Consider the following 17,805-nt stretch of genomic DNA (forward strand, 5'->3'; position numbering starts at 1 on the left):
TGAGCTGTAGTGCCTTAAGCCCCTCAATCAGATGATATGGATAATAATGGTCCTTGTAGGGTTGGCATGTAGATTTTATGTTAATTTTGGTATGCCTATTACATATATCATAACAATAATCTTCCGAGATAGGTATTATTTTTTTTCCATTTTATAGTTGAGGAAACTAAGACCAAGAGGCTCAGTAGCCTGCCTATAGTCAAACAAGCACCTGAGGCAGAATTAAAACACAAGTCCTTCAGGCTCCCAGATCCATGTTCAGAAGCAGTATGCCACCTCCATGGATGCTTCACCTGAGGATTTTTACACATCTCAGAGAACATATTTGTCTCAACTTCCAACACCCAGATCTTTTAATTTACAGAAGAGTAATATTCAGTAGAAGTAAAACACAGATACCCCATTACATAAAAACTTCAGAAGTGTGACTTTTCAATGATTAGAGCTCAGCTGAAATCAGAGCAAAAATACTCAGCTTGCTTCCAACAGATGGCAACAGAAAATATACTGTAGATCTATGGACTTAGAATTAGTCAGAATTAGTCTTTTTGACCCTAACGCATTTATAGTTAAGTTGTTTTCCATACATAGACACATAAGAAGATCCGTAATAAGAATTCATTAAAGGAAATTTCTTTGAAAAATGTCAATGTAATTTATACTAAAGAAAAACACTCAGTTGAAACTTTGTGTAGAATAAGGTGAACAGCCTCCATTAATGCTAACTGAAATTCTCATATTCATGCATAAAATGTACACTTATTATTATTCTACACTTATTCTTTCTACCTCTAAACTGTTAAGTCCACACCAAAGTGCTAGCTTTTTAATTTGAGCATTCATGCATGAAAATTGATAATTTTTCTTGTGATTATATATACAAATTTAATACAGCTGAAATCTCACTCTTTGCAAAACATAAGAGAGCTTCACTGTCATTTAAAAAGAGTGAAAACTGAATCTCCTGGCTTAAGTTAGGAATTTGTTTCAGAAGCTGAACTTTATCATTTCTCAGTGTTTGTCACTTTAAAAACATGCTTTTAACAAATAGGAGCACTAGTACAAGTGGGCAAGATGGCTGATAATTTAACTCCCATAATCAAACAAACAAATTAAATGAGTGGTATAATTTTCCTATGTCCACAATTACAATGACATCATATATATGGATACACACATAATTTTATTAACGTACATTAGAAATATTTTTTGGCAAGTCTCTAAATACATGAGGCTATGGTATCATCTTTTTCTTTAAGGATAATTTATAAACACTAAGCTAAGAATTTGCCTCAGTCCATCAAATCAAAACCTGGAATGTTAATTAATTTTAACCTATCTATTATTCTAAACAAAAATAATGCATGATCTTTCCAATAAATAAAATGAATATATGTTACTGCTCCTTATTCACGAACATTAAAAGATGGTGAGTTATTATATATTATTTCTTTGGAGGCAATTAGAAATTACTCCAGTTACAATTAAAAGTCAAAAAAGGCTAAGAACCACTCGTCAAGAGTTTTCACTGCCAAAATATGAATTTTGGTTTAAGAACATCACAGATCTGAAAGAACTGTCTTCCCAGAATATTCCAGATGATTTGCTTAGGTTTTTAATTGAAGGATGTGCTGGATTGAGAAACCTTACCTGTACAGAGGTTAGCCAGGTCTACGAGATTTTTGAGAACTTAGTAAGGAGAAGTTGCTTTTGCTGCTGTTGTATATTAGGCTTCTCCTTCCACACAAAGCAATTCAACATAATATCAGCATTGCTGGCCATGGAAAGAATTGCTGTCACTCTTACAGGGATTAGAGAAAATGCCACCCAATTTGACATTCTATCACAGTGAGAAGTGGAAAGGCATTCATTCATTCATCCATTCATTCATTCAACAAAGAATTATTGAGCCTTTATTTTCTATATGTCATATATGACACTAGCGTCTAAGAAGGCAGAAATAATGGTCAGATGAAAAATAATAAAAAGATGGGTAAGGCAAGATTACTGGCTCTATGGCACTTAGAATCTAATTGTATAAGAAGATATGTATATAGTGAAGAAAGTTAGTAAGCAGAATGACATGCTAGTAAAAGCAAGGTAAAAGCAATGCAGAAAATAAGAAATATTAACATGTAAGCACTAGAAGAAAAAAATTAAACTATGAATTGCTACGTTACTATCAAAATTCGGACACCTATATCTTACTTTTCCATTATACTTTATCAGGAGGAACAATATTATTGCTAGTTAAAATAATTTAACTTCTAGACTAAGATAATTCTGCTCATTTGTGCAAATAGAAATGTAAAAGATAAAGCAATTTATGACTGTCTTTAAATAATATTAAAAGTAAACAGTATGTCCTAGAGAGGAAAAATACAATTTTAAAGAATGAGAATTAAAGCTTGTCTCCTTTTTTTCAAAGCTGAGTTTTGCACTGCTGTTTCTTATAAAATTGAGATCTATTTTTTTGTCTGTATCAGTTATGAACATTTTTCTGTATGTATTAATTAGATACACTCAGACATATGTACAGTCAAACCGACAATATTCCCAGTAGGGGTGGTCATATATGATGCTCTTGGTGAGTTGAATATATTGGTGCAGGCCTCCTGAAGAATTATATCAAGCCAACCCTTTGACATTTTCCAAGTAGAGAGCACTTCGCAGGGCATGTCACAATTAATTAGACGGGATGGCATTCTATTTTTGCAAAGGTTTTGTGTACTCACTACACAAAGAACTAACTAGCTGATAATGAAAATGCCCTTCAAATAAGGGCTGAAGGTTGGAGACTAGCTGCACAGAGGAGGAAGAGTCAGTTTCTTATGCCTATATTTTTTTAAAGTTGAAAGTGATTAACAGCAACAATTTTTTTAGCTGAAAAGACAATGAATAACTTTCAATACACAGGCCAGAAGACCACAAAAGGATGTCTAATCAAAATATACAATCAACTTACTAAGAGCAAGTTGTAAATATTGCCCCTTAAAGTACCATCAAAAGTCAAACTTACCTGATCTACTATCCAGAGGTCCAAAATCCAAAGAATATTTCACGACGTGATAGTTATTCCATACATAAAGAAGGTTGTCCCTGGGATTGTAATCCACAGCTGCTATGTACTGGTATGAATTGGGAAAGGGTACATCCACCAAACTATCCTTACTTTGGTCGGTGTTGTAAATGTAGTCAATCTTATTCCCTGTGGCCTCATTGTCATCATCCTCATATACAGATTTGACCACATACAGAATCCCACATATCATAAATGCGTTGGAAGCTGACCTTTTATCATATGCAGTATCCCATGTCCCTTCAATCCGCAGGGTGTAAGGGTTCAACTGACTAATGACAATTTTACCATTGTTTTGTTCTGTTGCATAGATTACCCATAGCCCATTCTCATCCACTGCCAGGTCTATGTCAGATTTGCCTCCCCAACGGTAAGGGGAGGTATCATGGTAATTGGCATTTGCTATGATAGCCTCTCCACTCTTTATCCTAGTCCGCAAATCAAACTTTACTATGTTCCTGGTGCGCTCTTTATTGAAGAACAAAGCTCCGTCATACACTACAAATCCTGTGCCATCCACCCTGTGAGGGAGCTTGTAGGTTGTAGTTGGCCTTCCAGCAATGAAGTCATCCTTGGATGAGTACTCAGTCAGGGTATCAGTTCTGTAGGGGGTCCAGGGCATATAATAAATCTTGTCAGAAGCCTGCAGAGGGTCTTTGCACCATGCCCCAGATTGGTGGTCGGACTCAAACAAATGTTCACTCTGGTATACTCCTTTTAGTAGTCCAGGACAAAGAAAAACTGTTGGAAGGGAAAGAGTCAAAATAATAAATGTATTAATTTTAATATTTTGTCATATATTCTTATTTTTCACCAAATGGAATTCAACTCTAACAAGAAATACCCACCACCACTTAATTATTTTGCTGTATTCTTCTGAGAACATAAAGTAGTTGTCCACATTAATTTTGACATTTGTTCATAATCATTTTGATTTCATTTGCTGAAAAACTTTGGCCTTTTAAAGAGTGGCTGTGCTTTCCTTTGCTCTTTACCTTTGCAAGTGTCTTACAATAATTTTGGATATGCTACATATATAATTGTGACTTATGTCTATGTATTCTATAGACATATAACAAATATAAATTTTTATATGTGATGGTTTTATATATATTAATCGGAATTTTTAAAGATATTGTTTTCATTCTGATGCTATGAACTATTCTATACTTATTAAGAAGCATATGGAAATACAATAGTAATTAAAATATAATAATAAGGGAAAAGAAAAGCCCTGTAATACAGGCCACTGAGCCTTCTAGGTAAAAAGCTCTTAAAGCTGCTATAGCACACACAGAGCATGCAACCCACACAATTAAAAATGAGTGATGGATGGATACTGGAAGGAAAAAGAGAAAGGAAGAAAAAGAAAGGAAAGAAGGAATAAGGAAAGAAGAAAAGGTGAAAGGTTACAGAGAAGAACCCAAGATCTAGATTTTAATCAGTTAAAAATGTCCTGTTAAATACAGTAGTATTGGAACTTAAAAACATGTACCTTTTACTGTTACATGAGAAGAACATTAAAAAACAAGATTACTTGCTACAATATTTTGCTGCTCATACTTCAGACTGAAAATGGGCAGGAATTATCTGATTCAGTTGATTTTTAGTATGATTCAGTAGCACATCATATGAGTGGTGGTAAAAAAAAAAAAAAAAAAAAAAAACTTGGCCGATCCATCTGTAATGAAGGGGCTAAAAAGCAATGTTTCCCAAAGGGAGGTCACTGAAGCACCTGTTTTAAGTGGTTTAGCCACATATGACACAGAAAAAATACAGGGATCCCTAGCCATCTGTGTTTAAGAAATATCATATGAAACATAATACCAAGATTCTAATAGCTGAGGTACATTAGTGAATCTCCAAGATGGAAGTGGGGAGGGTGAGAAAATTTCACAAACTAATTTGATCATGGAACCCTTTCTACAGAGCCTGATGGGGTGTAATGTTCTGCTGAACCTGTTATGGGAAACAGTGCTCCAATATTTTTGCAGAGAAAACACATTGAAAAATAATCATGTAGTCCACTGTTATGTTTGAAATGATTAGAAGTGTATTGGGAGGAGAAATTAGGAAATCACAAGAAATTTGGATGTTGACCCATATTTTAATGATTAAAGTATTATTCTCTTGGTATTAGTGATTAGCTCTTTAACAACAACTATAAACCTACATCCAATGGAAAATAATCTAAGATGAAACTCAGCTAGGGTTTACAGATTATTAAAAAGGAAAGTACATTATTAAAATGCCCAAAGTTTTAATTTTGGAAAAATGAAAAGTTTAGGGGAAAAGTTAACTATCAAAATCTTCCATAGCAAGGATAGAGGGCCATCATCAAATTATACTCGATAATAAAATTGATTATTAGAAGAATTTCTCAGGATTCTAATATGATGTCTATAATTATAAACGATTGGTAGGTATTATTGTCAAAATTGTATATAAACTTTATGCTAGTTAATAATCAGCCCTTGGTTACTAAAGCAATTTATTTTAAGGTATTTTAGAAAACCACCTCCCCTTTTCCCCTAATAGTTAAAAATTAAAGGAACAGGGGAACCACACCAGAGCTATGGAAAATTATCTAGTATAGAAATAAAAACAAATCTAAAGCAGCTACTATCCAAAACCATCTACCGTTTTTCTAACTGCTTAAATAAAGAGGAATAGAATGCACGGTTGAAAATTTTACACTATTAAACTGTTTTAGGATTAAAAAAATCAAACCAGCACTGGTCAGTACAACAGACTAAAGTGAAGTTGAGCAGCAGAAGTAGTAAATAAATTTTCATAAAATAGATAAGAATTAATAACAAAATTATTTTAACTAGATGTTAAACTGTTAAATAACTTAGCCTATAAATAGTATATAATTTATGAAAGGTATTTAATTACCTTTTTGTTCCACTTCTATTGGAGAGAGAGAAGTAAAGAGAGAGAGGAGAAAAGAGAATAGATTAATGGTACGATATTGGCCAAGCACTTTTTATTCACCTCTTCCAAACTGAAAGTAAATAATTTATTTCACTCATACTTGCTTTATTGAACATTATGTTTTTTTAAAAAACCCATTCCTCTATAAAATTATTTTTAAGAAACAATTACATTATAAGCTTAAAAATACAGTACAAACTTGGAAAAAATAAGGCAAAAGTTAATCAAGCTAAGACTGAATAAACATACCATTCCAAATTATAGACATAGGGAATACAATATTCATAATAATAACACAAATATTTTCCATGTGAAAGACAGGTTGGTAACTATACATAGAAAGCTTTCAGATAGCTGGGATAGTCTCATTTATTAAATATTATAGTTTATATCACTATTTAACATAATAGTCTTGCTTTTTACCCATCTCAAAAATTGATGTCTTCAGAAGAAACTACTCTGTAATTCATTTCCTAAGGCCTAATATTTTCTATAAGTTGTCAGTATTATGAGAAATGTACTTCATGGGGTGACACATTAACAGGGAATGATCTCATTCTGAATAAACATATTTAGAATCTTTATTGAAGAAAGTTCTATTCCTCACACTCAACAATATTTTATATTATTGTGGAAAAATACCGTCTTTCAGAAAAATCTGTATCTGAAGGTTGATATAAATAATAAGCCACCTGCCCTGGGCTTTTCTGAAATTCCTAAGTGAGCCTTTCAATGAACTCTTAAAAGAATAAATTGGTATCCTCAAACACGTTATGGTTATGTATCTTTCAAATTAGATTCCATTATTATTTTAAGATATTGACTAATACAAGTCAGGGAAAATTCAGGGAAATTATAACATATTCATGAAACTCATCAGGCAGCATCTTCTTTATCTTATAAACATTTGTCTCATTGGAGACAATTTGCCTAGATCACAACAAGAAAAAAAAAAAGAATCAATGGGAAAAAAGAGTCAGGAAAGAATGGGTTCATAATACAAACTTTGAAAAAAAATCACAGATTTCAAGTGATACAAATCTAAGATAATTTCAGTGGAAGGGATAAATTGAGCTACTATGCACAATAAATAAAACTACAGGAAATTTTTAAAACAAGGGAGAAATACCATTTTGGATAGTTACTTTTAGGTGAGATTTTTGTGCATTGACCTAAGCTCATGTCTTCAATTGTTGGCAAAATCACACTCATTTCTTTCCATTGACTTTTTTTGAAAGCTCAGTATCACACGTGTTAGAAGACAAAAATGGAATATATGAAAAGTTATGCTTAGGAAGTTGTAAATGGGGTTCTCTTTTTAAGATTCCTTATCTCATTAATTTACAAATCTTATTTTTAGCAATATTTCTAGGACTCTTAAGAGCTCTATGATACTTATACTGTTAAAATTTATCATCATCCTCAATTATGGATCTTTATCAAGTAACTGTAGTGTTCACTGGACTGTATGCCTCATTATAGGTCAGTTAAAAGCTTTACCTAAGAGATGCACTTCATGCTATGGCTAGATTACTAACAAACCTGAGTTCAGACTGACAACTAGAAGAACCATAACTAAGCACCTTAAAAATTATTTAATCAAAGAGCTTCAAGATGGCGGAAGAGGAAGACGTGGAGATCACAGGACATATTTAGAGTGATGAAAGGGAAAAACCTACAACCAAGATTACTCTACCCAGCAAGGATCTCATTCACATTCCACGAAGAAACTAAAACATTTACAAAGCAAAAGCTAAGACAATTCAGCACCAGCAAACCAGCTTTACAACAAATGCTAAAGGAACTTCTCTAGGCAGGAAACACAAGAGAAGGAAAAGACCTACAATAACAAACCCAAAACAATTAAGAAAATGGTAATAGGAACATACATATAGATAATTACCTTAAGTATAAATGGATTAAATGCTCCAACTAAAAGACACAGACTGGCTGAATGGATATAAAACAAGACCCATACATATGCTGACTACAAGAGACCCAGTTCAGACCTAGGGACACAGACAGACTGAAAGTGAGGAGACGGAAAAAGATATTACATGCCAAAGAAAATCAAAAGAAAGCTGGAGTAGCAATCCTCATATCAGACAAGTAGACTTTAAAATAAAGACTATTAGAAGAGACAAAGAAGGACACTCCATAATGATCAAGGGATCAATCCAAGAAGAAGATAAAAAAATAGTAAATATTTATGTTCCCAACATAGGAGCACCCAGTACATAAGGCAAATATTAACAGCTATAAAAGGGGAAATCAACAGTAACACAATCATAGTAGGGGACTTTAAAACCCCACTTTCACCAATGGACAGATCATCCAAAATGAAAATAAATAGGAAACACAAGCTTTTAATGATACATTAAACAAGATGGACTTAATTGACATTTATACGACATTCCATCCAAAAGTAACCAATACACTTTCTTCGCAAGTGCTCATGGAACATTCTCCAGGATAGATCATATCTTGGGTAACATATCAAGCCTTGGTAAATTTAATAAAATTGAAATCGCATCAAGTATCTTTTCTGACCACAACATTATGAGACTAGATGTCAATTATAGGAAAAAAAATCTGTAAAAAATATAAACATATGGAGGCTAAGCAATTCACTACTTAATAACCAAGATATCACTGAAGAAATCAAAGAGGAAATCAAAATATACCTAGAAACAAATGACAGTGAAAACACAACGACCCAAAACCTATGGGATGCAGCAAAAGCAGGTCTGAGAGGGAAGTATACATCAATAAAATCCTAACTCAAGAAACAAGAAACATCTCAAATAAACAATCAAATGTTACACCTAAAGAAATTAGAGAACAACAACAACAAAAAAAAACAAAGTTAGCAGAAGGACAAACATCATAGAGATCAGATCAGAAATAAATGAAAAAGAAATGAAGGAAATGAGAGCAAAGATCAATAAAACTAAAAGCTGGTTCTTTGAGAAGGTAAACAAAATTGATAAACCATTAGCCAGACTCATCAAGAAAAAAAGGGAGAAGACTCAAATCAATAGAGTTAGAAATGAAAAAGGAGAATAACAACTGACACTGCAGAAATACAAAGGATCATGAGAGATTACTACAAGCAACTCTATGCCAATAAAATGGACAACCTGGAAGAAATGGACACATTCTTAGAAATGCACAACCTTCTGAGACTGAACCAGGAAGCAATAGAAAATATACACAGACCAATCACAAGCACTAAAATAGAAACTGTGATTAAAAATCTTCCAACAGACAAAACCCCAGGAGCAGATGGCTTCACAGGTGAATTCTATCAAATATTTAGAGAAGAGCTAACAGCTATCCTTCTCAAACTCTTTCAAAATATAGCAAAGGAAGGAGCACTCCCAAATTCATTCTAAGAAGTCACCATCACCCTGATATCAAAACCAGAGAGAGATGTCACAAAGAAAGAAAACTACAGGTCAATATTACTGATGAACATAGATGCAAATATCCTCAACAAAATACTAGCAAACAGAATCCAAGAGCACATTAAAAGGATCGTACACCATGATCAAATGGGGTTTATCCCAGGAATGCAAGGATTCTTCAGTATATGCAAATCAATCAATGTGATACACCATATTAACAAATTGAAGGAGAAAAACCATACGATCATCTCAATAGATGCAGAAAAAGCTTCTGACAAAATTCAACATCCATTTATGATAAAAACCCTTCAGAAAGTAGACTTAGAGGGAACTTACCTCAACAAAATAAAGGCCGTATATGGCAAACCCACAGCCAACATCATCCTCAATGGTGAAAAATTGAAACCATTTCCTCTAAGATCAGGAACAAACCAGGATTGCCCAGTCTCACCACTATTATTCAACATAGTTTTGGAAGTTTTAGCCACAGCAATCAGAGAAGAGAAAGAAATAAAACAAATCCAAAACGGAAAAGAAGAAGTAAAGCTGTCACTGTTTGCAGATGACATGATACTATACATAGAGAATCCTAAAGATGCTACCAGAAAACTACTAGAGCTAATCAATGAATTTGCTAAAGTAGCAAGATACAAAATTAATGCACAGAAATCTCTTGCATTCCTATACACTAATGATGAAAAATCTGAAAGTGAAATTAAGAAAACACTCCCATTTACCATTGCAACAAAAAGAATAAAATACCTAGCAATAAAGTTACCTAAGGAGACAATAACCTGTATGCAGAAATCTATAAGACACTGATGAAAGAAATTAAAGATGATACAAATAGATGGAGAGATATACTATGTTCTTGGATTGGAAGAATTAACATTGTGAAAATGACTATACTACTTAAAGCAACCTACAGATTCAATGCAATCTCTATCAAACTACCACTGGCAGTTTTCTCAGAACTAGAACAAAAAATTGCACAATTTGTATGGAAACATAAATCACCCTGAATAGCCAAAGCAATCTTGAGAAAGCAAAAGAGAGCTGGAGGAATCAGCCTCCCTGACTTCAGACTAAACTACAAAGCTATAGTAATCAAGTAAGTATGGTACTGGCACAAAAATAAAAATATAGATTAATTGAACAGGATAGAAAGCCCAGAGTTAAACCCATGCACATATGGTCACCGTATCTTTGATAAAGGAGGTAAGAATATACAATGGAGAAGAGACACCCTCTTCAATAAGTGGTGCTGGGAAAACTGGACAGGTACATCTAAAAGAATGAAATGAGAACACTCCCTAACACCATACACAAAAATAAACTCAAAATGGAATAAAGATCTAATTGTTAGGCCAGACACTATAAAACTCTTAGAGAAAAACATAGGCAAAACACTCTATGACATAAATCACAGCAAGATCCTTTTTGATCCACCTCCTAGAGAAATGGAAATAAAAACAAAAATAAACAATGGGACCTAATGAAACTTAAAATCTTATGCACAGCAAAGGAAACCATAAACAAAACGAAAAGACAACCCTCAAAATGGGAGAAAATATTTGCAAATGAAGCAACTGATAAAGGATTAATCTCCAAAATCTACAAGCAGCTCATGCAGCTCAATATCAAAAAAACAAACAACCCAATCCATAAATGGGCAGCAGACTTAAATAGACATTTCTCCAAAGAAGATATACAGATAGCCAACAAACAAATGAAAGAATGCTTAACATCACTAATCATTAGAGAAATGCAAATCAAAACTACAGTAAGATATCACGTCACACTGGTCAGAATGGCCATCATCAAAAAATCTACTAACAATAAATGCTGGAGAGGGTGTGGAGAAAAGGGAACCCTCTTGCACTGTTGGTGGGAATGTAAATTGATACAGCCACCATGGAGAACAGTATGGAGGTTCCTGAGAAAACTAAAACTAGAACTACCATACGACCCAGCAATCCCACTACTGGGCATATACCCTGAGAAAACCATCATTCAAAACGAGTCATGTACCACAATGTTCATTGAAGCTCTATTTACAATACCAGGACATGGAAGCAACCTATGTGTCCATCGACAAATGAATGGATAATGAAGGTTAGGCACATACATACAATGGCATATTACTCAGCCATAAAAAGAAACGAAATTGAGTTATTTGTAGTGAGGTGGATGGACCTAGATTCTATCATACAGAGTGAAGTAAGTGAGAAAGAGAAAAACAAATACCATATGCTAACACATATATATGGAATCTAAAAAAAAAAGGTTCTGAAGAACCTAGCGGCAGGACAGGAATAAAGACGCAGATGTAGAGAATGGACTTGCGGACACGGGGAGGGGGAAGGGTAAGCTGGGACGAAGTGAGAGAGTGTTATGGATATATGTACACTACCAAATATAAAATAGATAGCTAGTGGTAAGCAGCTGCACAGCACCAGGAGATCAGCTCGGTGCTTTGTGACCACCTGGAGGGGTGGGATAGGGAGGGTGGGAGGGAGGGAGACACAAGAGGGTAGAGATATGGGGATATATGTATATGTATAACTGATTCACTTTGTTATAAAGCAGAAACTAACACACCATTGTAAAGCAATTAAATTATACTCCAGTAAAGATGTTAAAAAAATTATTTAATCAAAAGCCAAATGTTAAAAAAGGTAACATAAAAGATTATACTAATGCCCATTAAAATAATGAATTAAATGTGATTTCAAAAGTGCAAAAATTTTTTTAATCAATAGTCTCAAAAGTTTGGACTTGAGGCCCATTTTACAATGAAGTTGGAAGTTCGGAGTGGAATCTTACACTAAAGTTGACATTTTTCAAGCACTAGCCTATAAAGGGATTTCTAGAACTAATTTCATTCCTTGAAATTGCTCTAAATATATATCCTTTGAATTATATATGAAGGTATTTATATTCTACAACATAAAATGTACACTCACACAACTTTAGTCTTATTCCACATAAAATTCTTCAACTTAGATTGCAATTGCCCTAGCTTCTTGGTGATTAGTATTTCTCTCTCCAAGAAATATTTAATGAGGAAGATGGCATATATGGTAAAAAGTATTGATAAGGTATTTATTATAGTCTATAAATACTATTTTACAATTCAATGGACATTTTTATTTTTCCAACAACTTTTACCTCTTTTTTTCTAAATTGTCATTAGGTAAAATTTAACTTTTAATTCTCTGGTCCTGGTCTAATGTGAAGAAATTGGCAGGAACTATAGCATAAGTAAAGTGTGCCTCTGGTACTGCAGGTGACTCAAAATTAAGATTTATTAGGCAGTTGTACTTCGGAGAAAATTATTATGGTCTTTCCTATGTCGTGACTGGCTGTAGCCCATTCATCATTTATTTGCTAGTTTCAAGACTAAAGTAAAATATCCTATAATTTTAGTTGAAGTAAGTACACACAAATCAAACTGCCATAACAAAAACTGGCAAGGCAAACATGATTCGTCACTGAAAAGCTTAGTAACATTTAGGATTGGCCAGTCATTGCCCATCATCTAATTCTGATGCTAGAAGCTTCCCTCACCTGAAAAAAATAAACAAAAAACATGCAAACAAATTGCCTGCATACAGAAAACATGCTTACCACTGCATCCTTCACAAGTTCACAATGCCTGGCACATAATACATACTTGATGAACAGCTATTGAATTAATACAAAATCCACAGAGGTGATTAATTCTGCTTCTCGATATTTTAAGCATGTAGTAAAAAGAAAAACGTGGCAAAAGAGAATCTGGACTTGCTATATAGACTCATACGTGCAATGCATATCTGCATGATGTCTTTCAATATTTTAATGCATGGGGAGGAAAGTAAAATTTATAAGCAGTTTGTTTCTTCAACTCATTAAATGTAAAACCAGAGCAAAAAAAAAAAAAAAAAAAGGCAAAGAGGAAAAAGTATATGAATGGTTCCGAGGGTTATATTGGCAAGAAAAATTTGTTGCTATAAAACAGCCTGTGACAATCTAAAAACACAAGTGGAAAATACTCCCTTTACTCCTCTCTGTTATGAGATCATAAATAAATGAATTGTATGACAACTCTGCTAGGCCTTCTTTAGGACCTCTTGTCTTTACCCTGGTCCAATATCCTGAATTCCACATTATAGCTGTCGTTGTTCATGTCCAAATTTCCTTGGAACTAGTTTCTCTCCTTTTCTCTCTTCACTTTTAACTCCCAAACTATTTTCATTGTCCATTCAACCTCCATAAATATATTTATGTATTTCCTTAAAGTGATTTCCTTGTTGTCCTTTGTCCTCCTTAACATCTCAAGCTATATCCTGTGGTTAGAGTAAATGACAAATTCAGACTAAGCGTAATTGTATACTGTATAAAAGGAAGAAACAGGGAAAAAAAAGAAGAGTAAATTTTCCCTTCATTCCCCAACAGTTCATAAAATAGATATAGTCATGTTATTGTTTAGAAAAATAAGATGTTATTAGTTCTATATTAGCTCTGTCCATATTTGTACCATATGCAATACTTTTGAATTGTGTTCCTTAATTAGAAAAGGTATAGATGAGAGAGCATATGCATGCATTGCCAAGTTTTTTTTAAGTTGTATTGCAAATTACAGAGAAATAAAATTGTTGCACGCCAAAAATTGTTAGAACTAAATTGCTATAACTAAGAACTATGAAATTGTCTCTAATTCTAATGTAGCTTAAAATTTCTTTTCTTTTAAACTGCAAGTCATACAACACATTTTCTATCTATGATTTAAAGGTTCCAAATGAGTAGAATGTTATAATACAATGATGCCTCTGGATCTCTGTAATATATAAATAAAAAGATACTTATGAGTAGCATAGGATAGTAATGAAATATTAAATAATTTATAAACAAATATTTTCATCATTGAAATGTAGTAGTTTTGTTTTTGTTTTTGTTTTTGTTTTTGCGGTACGCAGGCCTCTCACCGCTGTGGCCTCTCCCGTTGCACTCCGGACGCGCAGGCTCAGCGGCCATGGCTCATGGGCCCAGCCGCTTCGCGGCACACGGGATCCTCCCGGACCGGGACACGAACCCGCGTCCCCTGCATCGGTAGGTGGACCCCCCAACCACTGCGCCACCAGGGAAGACCATGTAGTAGTATTTTGAACAGAATTATTTTCTTGGTTACATTTGGCTTAGACTATGAAAATACATTTGGGTACACTTATCACAGGCCAGCTGGGCAGTTAAGGAGATGGCAGAAAGCCAAACTAAGTAAGTAATAAGCAAATCAGTCTTTGATGAAAATTTGCCAGTGCATTACCTACAAACAAAATCATCTATAAGTGGATAACCAGAAGTTCACAGTAATATTTTATATCAGTATAGTACTAAGTAAACAAAATGTTTTCATATGAATCACTTGCTTTAATTCTTTAAACAACACTGTGATATGGTGCTAGTTACTACCATATCAGAGATAAGTCAACTGAAACTCAAAAGGATTTGACCCAGGTCAACACTGGTAGGTGGCAGAGTCCTATCATTTGTCTAATATCATACACTGGTTCTCACAACATGTAAACTCAATGAAACACAGTTTGTTGCATTCTTGCTCTCCGTTTCCTTTCTGTCACCAAATCCAAGCAGGAGTGTACTTTAGAGGAGATAAATAACATAAATGGAAACTCCCTAAGCTCAGGCACTGTGTCTGTTATAAAAACTAACAATAATTAAGTATGTACTACATGCCACATATTGCATATGATACTAATTTAATCATCTCACAACAACATTATGAGGTAGATATTCTCATTATCTTAAGTTTTCAAATGACAAAACAGGCACAAAGATGCATGGATCTTTTGCTAATAAGTAGCAGAGCTGGAATTCAAATCCAAGTTTTGATCTTATTCATCACTGCATCTTCAATGCCCAGCACACAGAAAAAGCTCAATTAATATTTCTTACGCCTCCATGCAATGATGAATTGTGCTGTGGTATTTTCAAAGAAAGGAACTGAATGTCATACTTTTCAGTGCTATCAAGCCTGAGAATGGTGATGCAATCCATATCTCCAGAGAAGATAAAATAATAGAAAAAATGGGTTCCTCATTTCTTGGTCAAGGAAACGAGATATTTCTTATCACCAGAAACAAACCAGTTCTGAATACCTCATGTCCTGTTAATTATTATTCTGAAGCAGAGAAAATTCTCTCTTCTTCCATTTCACATCCACCAAGAAAATACAGAAGCACTTCAATAAACAGAAATAAAAAGATCTATGAAGTTCATTAATTTTTTGGTATATTACATATCAAAAATTCTGACAGACATCTGTCTCTTTCAGTAAACAAAGTGCTAATCCTTTATTTAATGAAAGACAAGGGTAATCTCTGCAGCTCAGCTTCTAAATTATGTTTTTCAAATGATACCCATGCATCAGTGAAGAAAAGTGCCGCTCAAGCACCTTGTATTACAATGGCTTTACATAATGTGTTTCCAAAATTATCACCTCCTAATGAATTTCATCCTGGAGTGTGTAGACTGAAAATGTCAATAATTCATAAAATGCTTTCACTAGTCCCATTATAATTTAAGCACTTAAATACAATATCTATAGATGCTGCAGAAAATGACACTGCCTTTTATTTTGTATTAACTTTCCATTCCATTGATGTATCTGTAAAATCTTTCAAACTGTTAATTTAGCCTTTTAAAAGAAAATGGTGCTATTAGTTGACTCCTTTGTGAATCTATTGGTAATAGCTTCTAGTGAAAATAGTAATTTTCAAAGTTATTATTGGTAACAGTTAAAGTCAACAACACATTTGGTTCATCTAAGATGTACCCTTGTCATAATGATTTGTCACCACTATGTAAAAACCATGTGGCATTTAGAGTTGCTAAATAAAAACAAAGGCAGAGTCCCCTCACAGTACTAGACTATATATGCATATTTATGTATTAGATCTGCTGACTGCATTTTTTATGTGCGAGGCCCTCAGAGCTGTGAATATAGAGATAACTAATAACAATCATAATACCTAACAGTTACTGAACATATACTCTGTGAATAGTCATCCAGTAGATCATTTTCTTTAATCCTCAAAGAAACTGGATTTGCTGGTACTATTATGAATATGTTACAAGGGAGGAACTGATCTCTGCCTTAGGGAAGCTTATAATAAGTGGTGATTTTCAGTTTACCAATAAGTGGTATTCAGTTTACCACCAGTAAGTTCCTTTTAAATGCTTTCAAAGGAGCTAGTATAAAAAGATTAAAAATAGACAAGAGGGCTTCCCTGGTGGCACAGTGGTTGAGAGTCCGCCTGCCGATGCAGGGGACACGGGTTCGTGACCCGGTCTGGGAAGATCTCACATGCCGCGGAGCGGCTAGGCCTGTGAGCCATAGACGCTGAGCCTGCGCATCCGGAACCTGTGCTCTGCAACGGGAGAGGCCACAACAGTGAGAGGCCTGCGTACCGCAAAAAAAAAAAAAAAAAAAAAGACAAGAATAGAAGTGAAAGGCAGAGAAAGGGGAATTGTTAAGAGAAGCTGAAGTTAGAAACACAAAGCATAACAGTTTGACTACCATCAAATTTCTTGTGGAAAATGTTATCCATTTGCTCTTGAGAAATATAGTTTTCACTGATGCCTATTACTAGGTTGTATGGATCCAGCTCTGCATATCAAAAAAAATAAAATACTCAAAATGAATCTAAATAAAGTCCCAGATATTTAGTAAATACCTTATAATTAATGCTCCCAGGGTTCTAGGGCTGAAAGTTCTTTTTAGGTTTCTAGTCCCAGCCAGTATTTTACAAATTAGAAAAATGAAGCCAGAGAATTAATATAATAGCCCCAAATCAGTTTAATTTTTGAATTATGTTTTTTTTTTTTTTTTGCCGTACGTGGGCCTCGCACTGTTGTGGCCTCTCCTGTTGCGGAGCACAGGCTCCAGACGCACAGGCTCAGCGGCCATGGCTCACGGGCACAGCCGCTCCACGGCATGTGGGATCTTCCCGGACCGGGGCACGAACCAGTGTTCCCTACATCGGCGGGTGGACTCTCAACCACTGCGGCACCAGGGAAGCCCTGAATTATGGTTTCAATAGTATTAAAAACAAATTATTAAGTAATGTGAATATTTTGAGACACTTAACAACTTTATGCATTGTGAGGGCAGAAATGGCTATCCTAATTTTATTGTTGAGAAAAACCAGAAGCTGAAAGAAGTCAAGTTACTTTACTTTTGACTAAACATTATTCTTTCAGTCTTCACCAGAGCTCTTAAGATCTTGTGAATTATTCTTGGAAATGAAAATTTTTATCATCACTTGGTGCAAGAGAAAGGGACAACAAAACCCACAGTGACATTCAGTAAGGAAAAAAAGA

The 17,805-nt window shown here is 34.3% G+C and overlaps 1 protein-coding gene across 33 annotated transcripts in view; it reads right to left on the bottom strand.

The window, feature by feature from the left end:
- ADGRL3 (adhesion G protein-coupled receptor L3) overlaps window positions 1-17,805 on the bottom strand; it is a gene marked incomplete at both ends in the record, with an annotated part of 572,210 nt that overhangs the window by 319,211 nt on the left and 235,194 nt on the right. For 24 of the 33 annotated variants that reach the window (XM_082653308.1, XM_082653322.1, XM_082653316.1 and 21 more), the window contains 2 exons: window positions 3,020-3,820; window positions 5,978-5,992. In XM_082653308.1, the coding sequence (XP_082509434.1) occupies window positions 3,020-3,820; window positions 5,978-5,992 (816 nt within the window). The remainder of the gene's footprint in view (window positions 1-3,019; window positions 3,821-5,977; window positions 5,993-17,805) is intronic. The other 9 variants (XM_082653318.1, XM_082653323.1, XM_082653313.1 and 6 more) reach the window with 1 other exon arrangement.

Source organism: Grampus griseus, assembly GCF_964374135.1.
Source record: "Grampus griseus genome assembly, chromosome: 4".
Taxonomy (NCBI): Eukaryota; Metazoa; Chordata; class Mammalia; order Artiodactyla; family Delphinidae; genus Grampus; species Grampus griseus.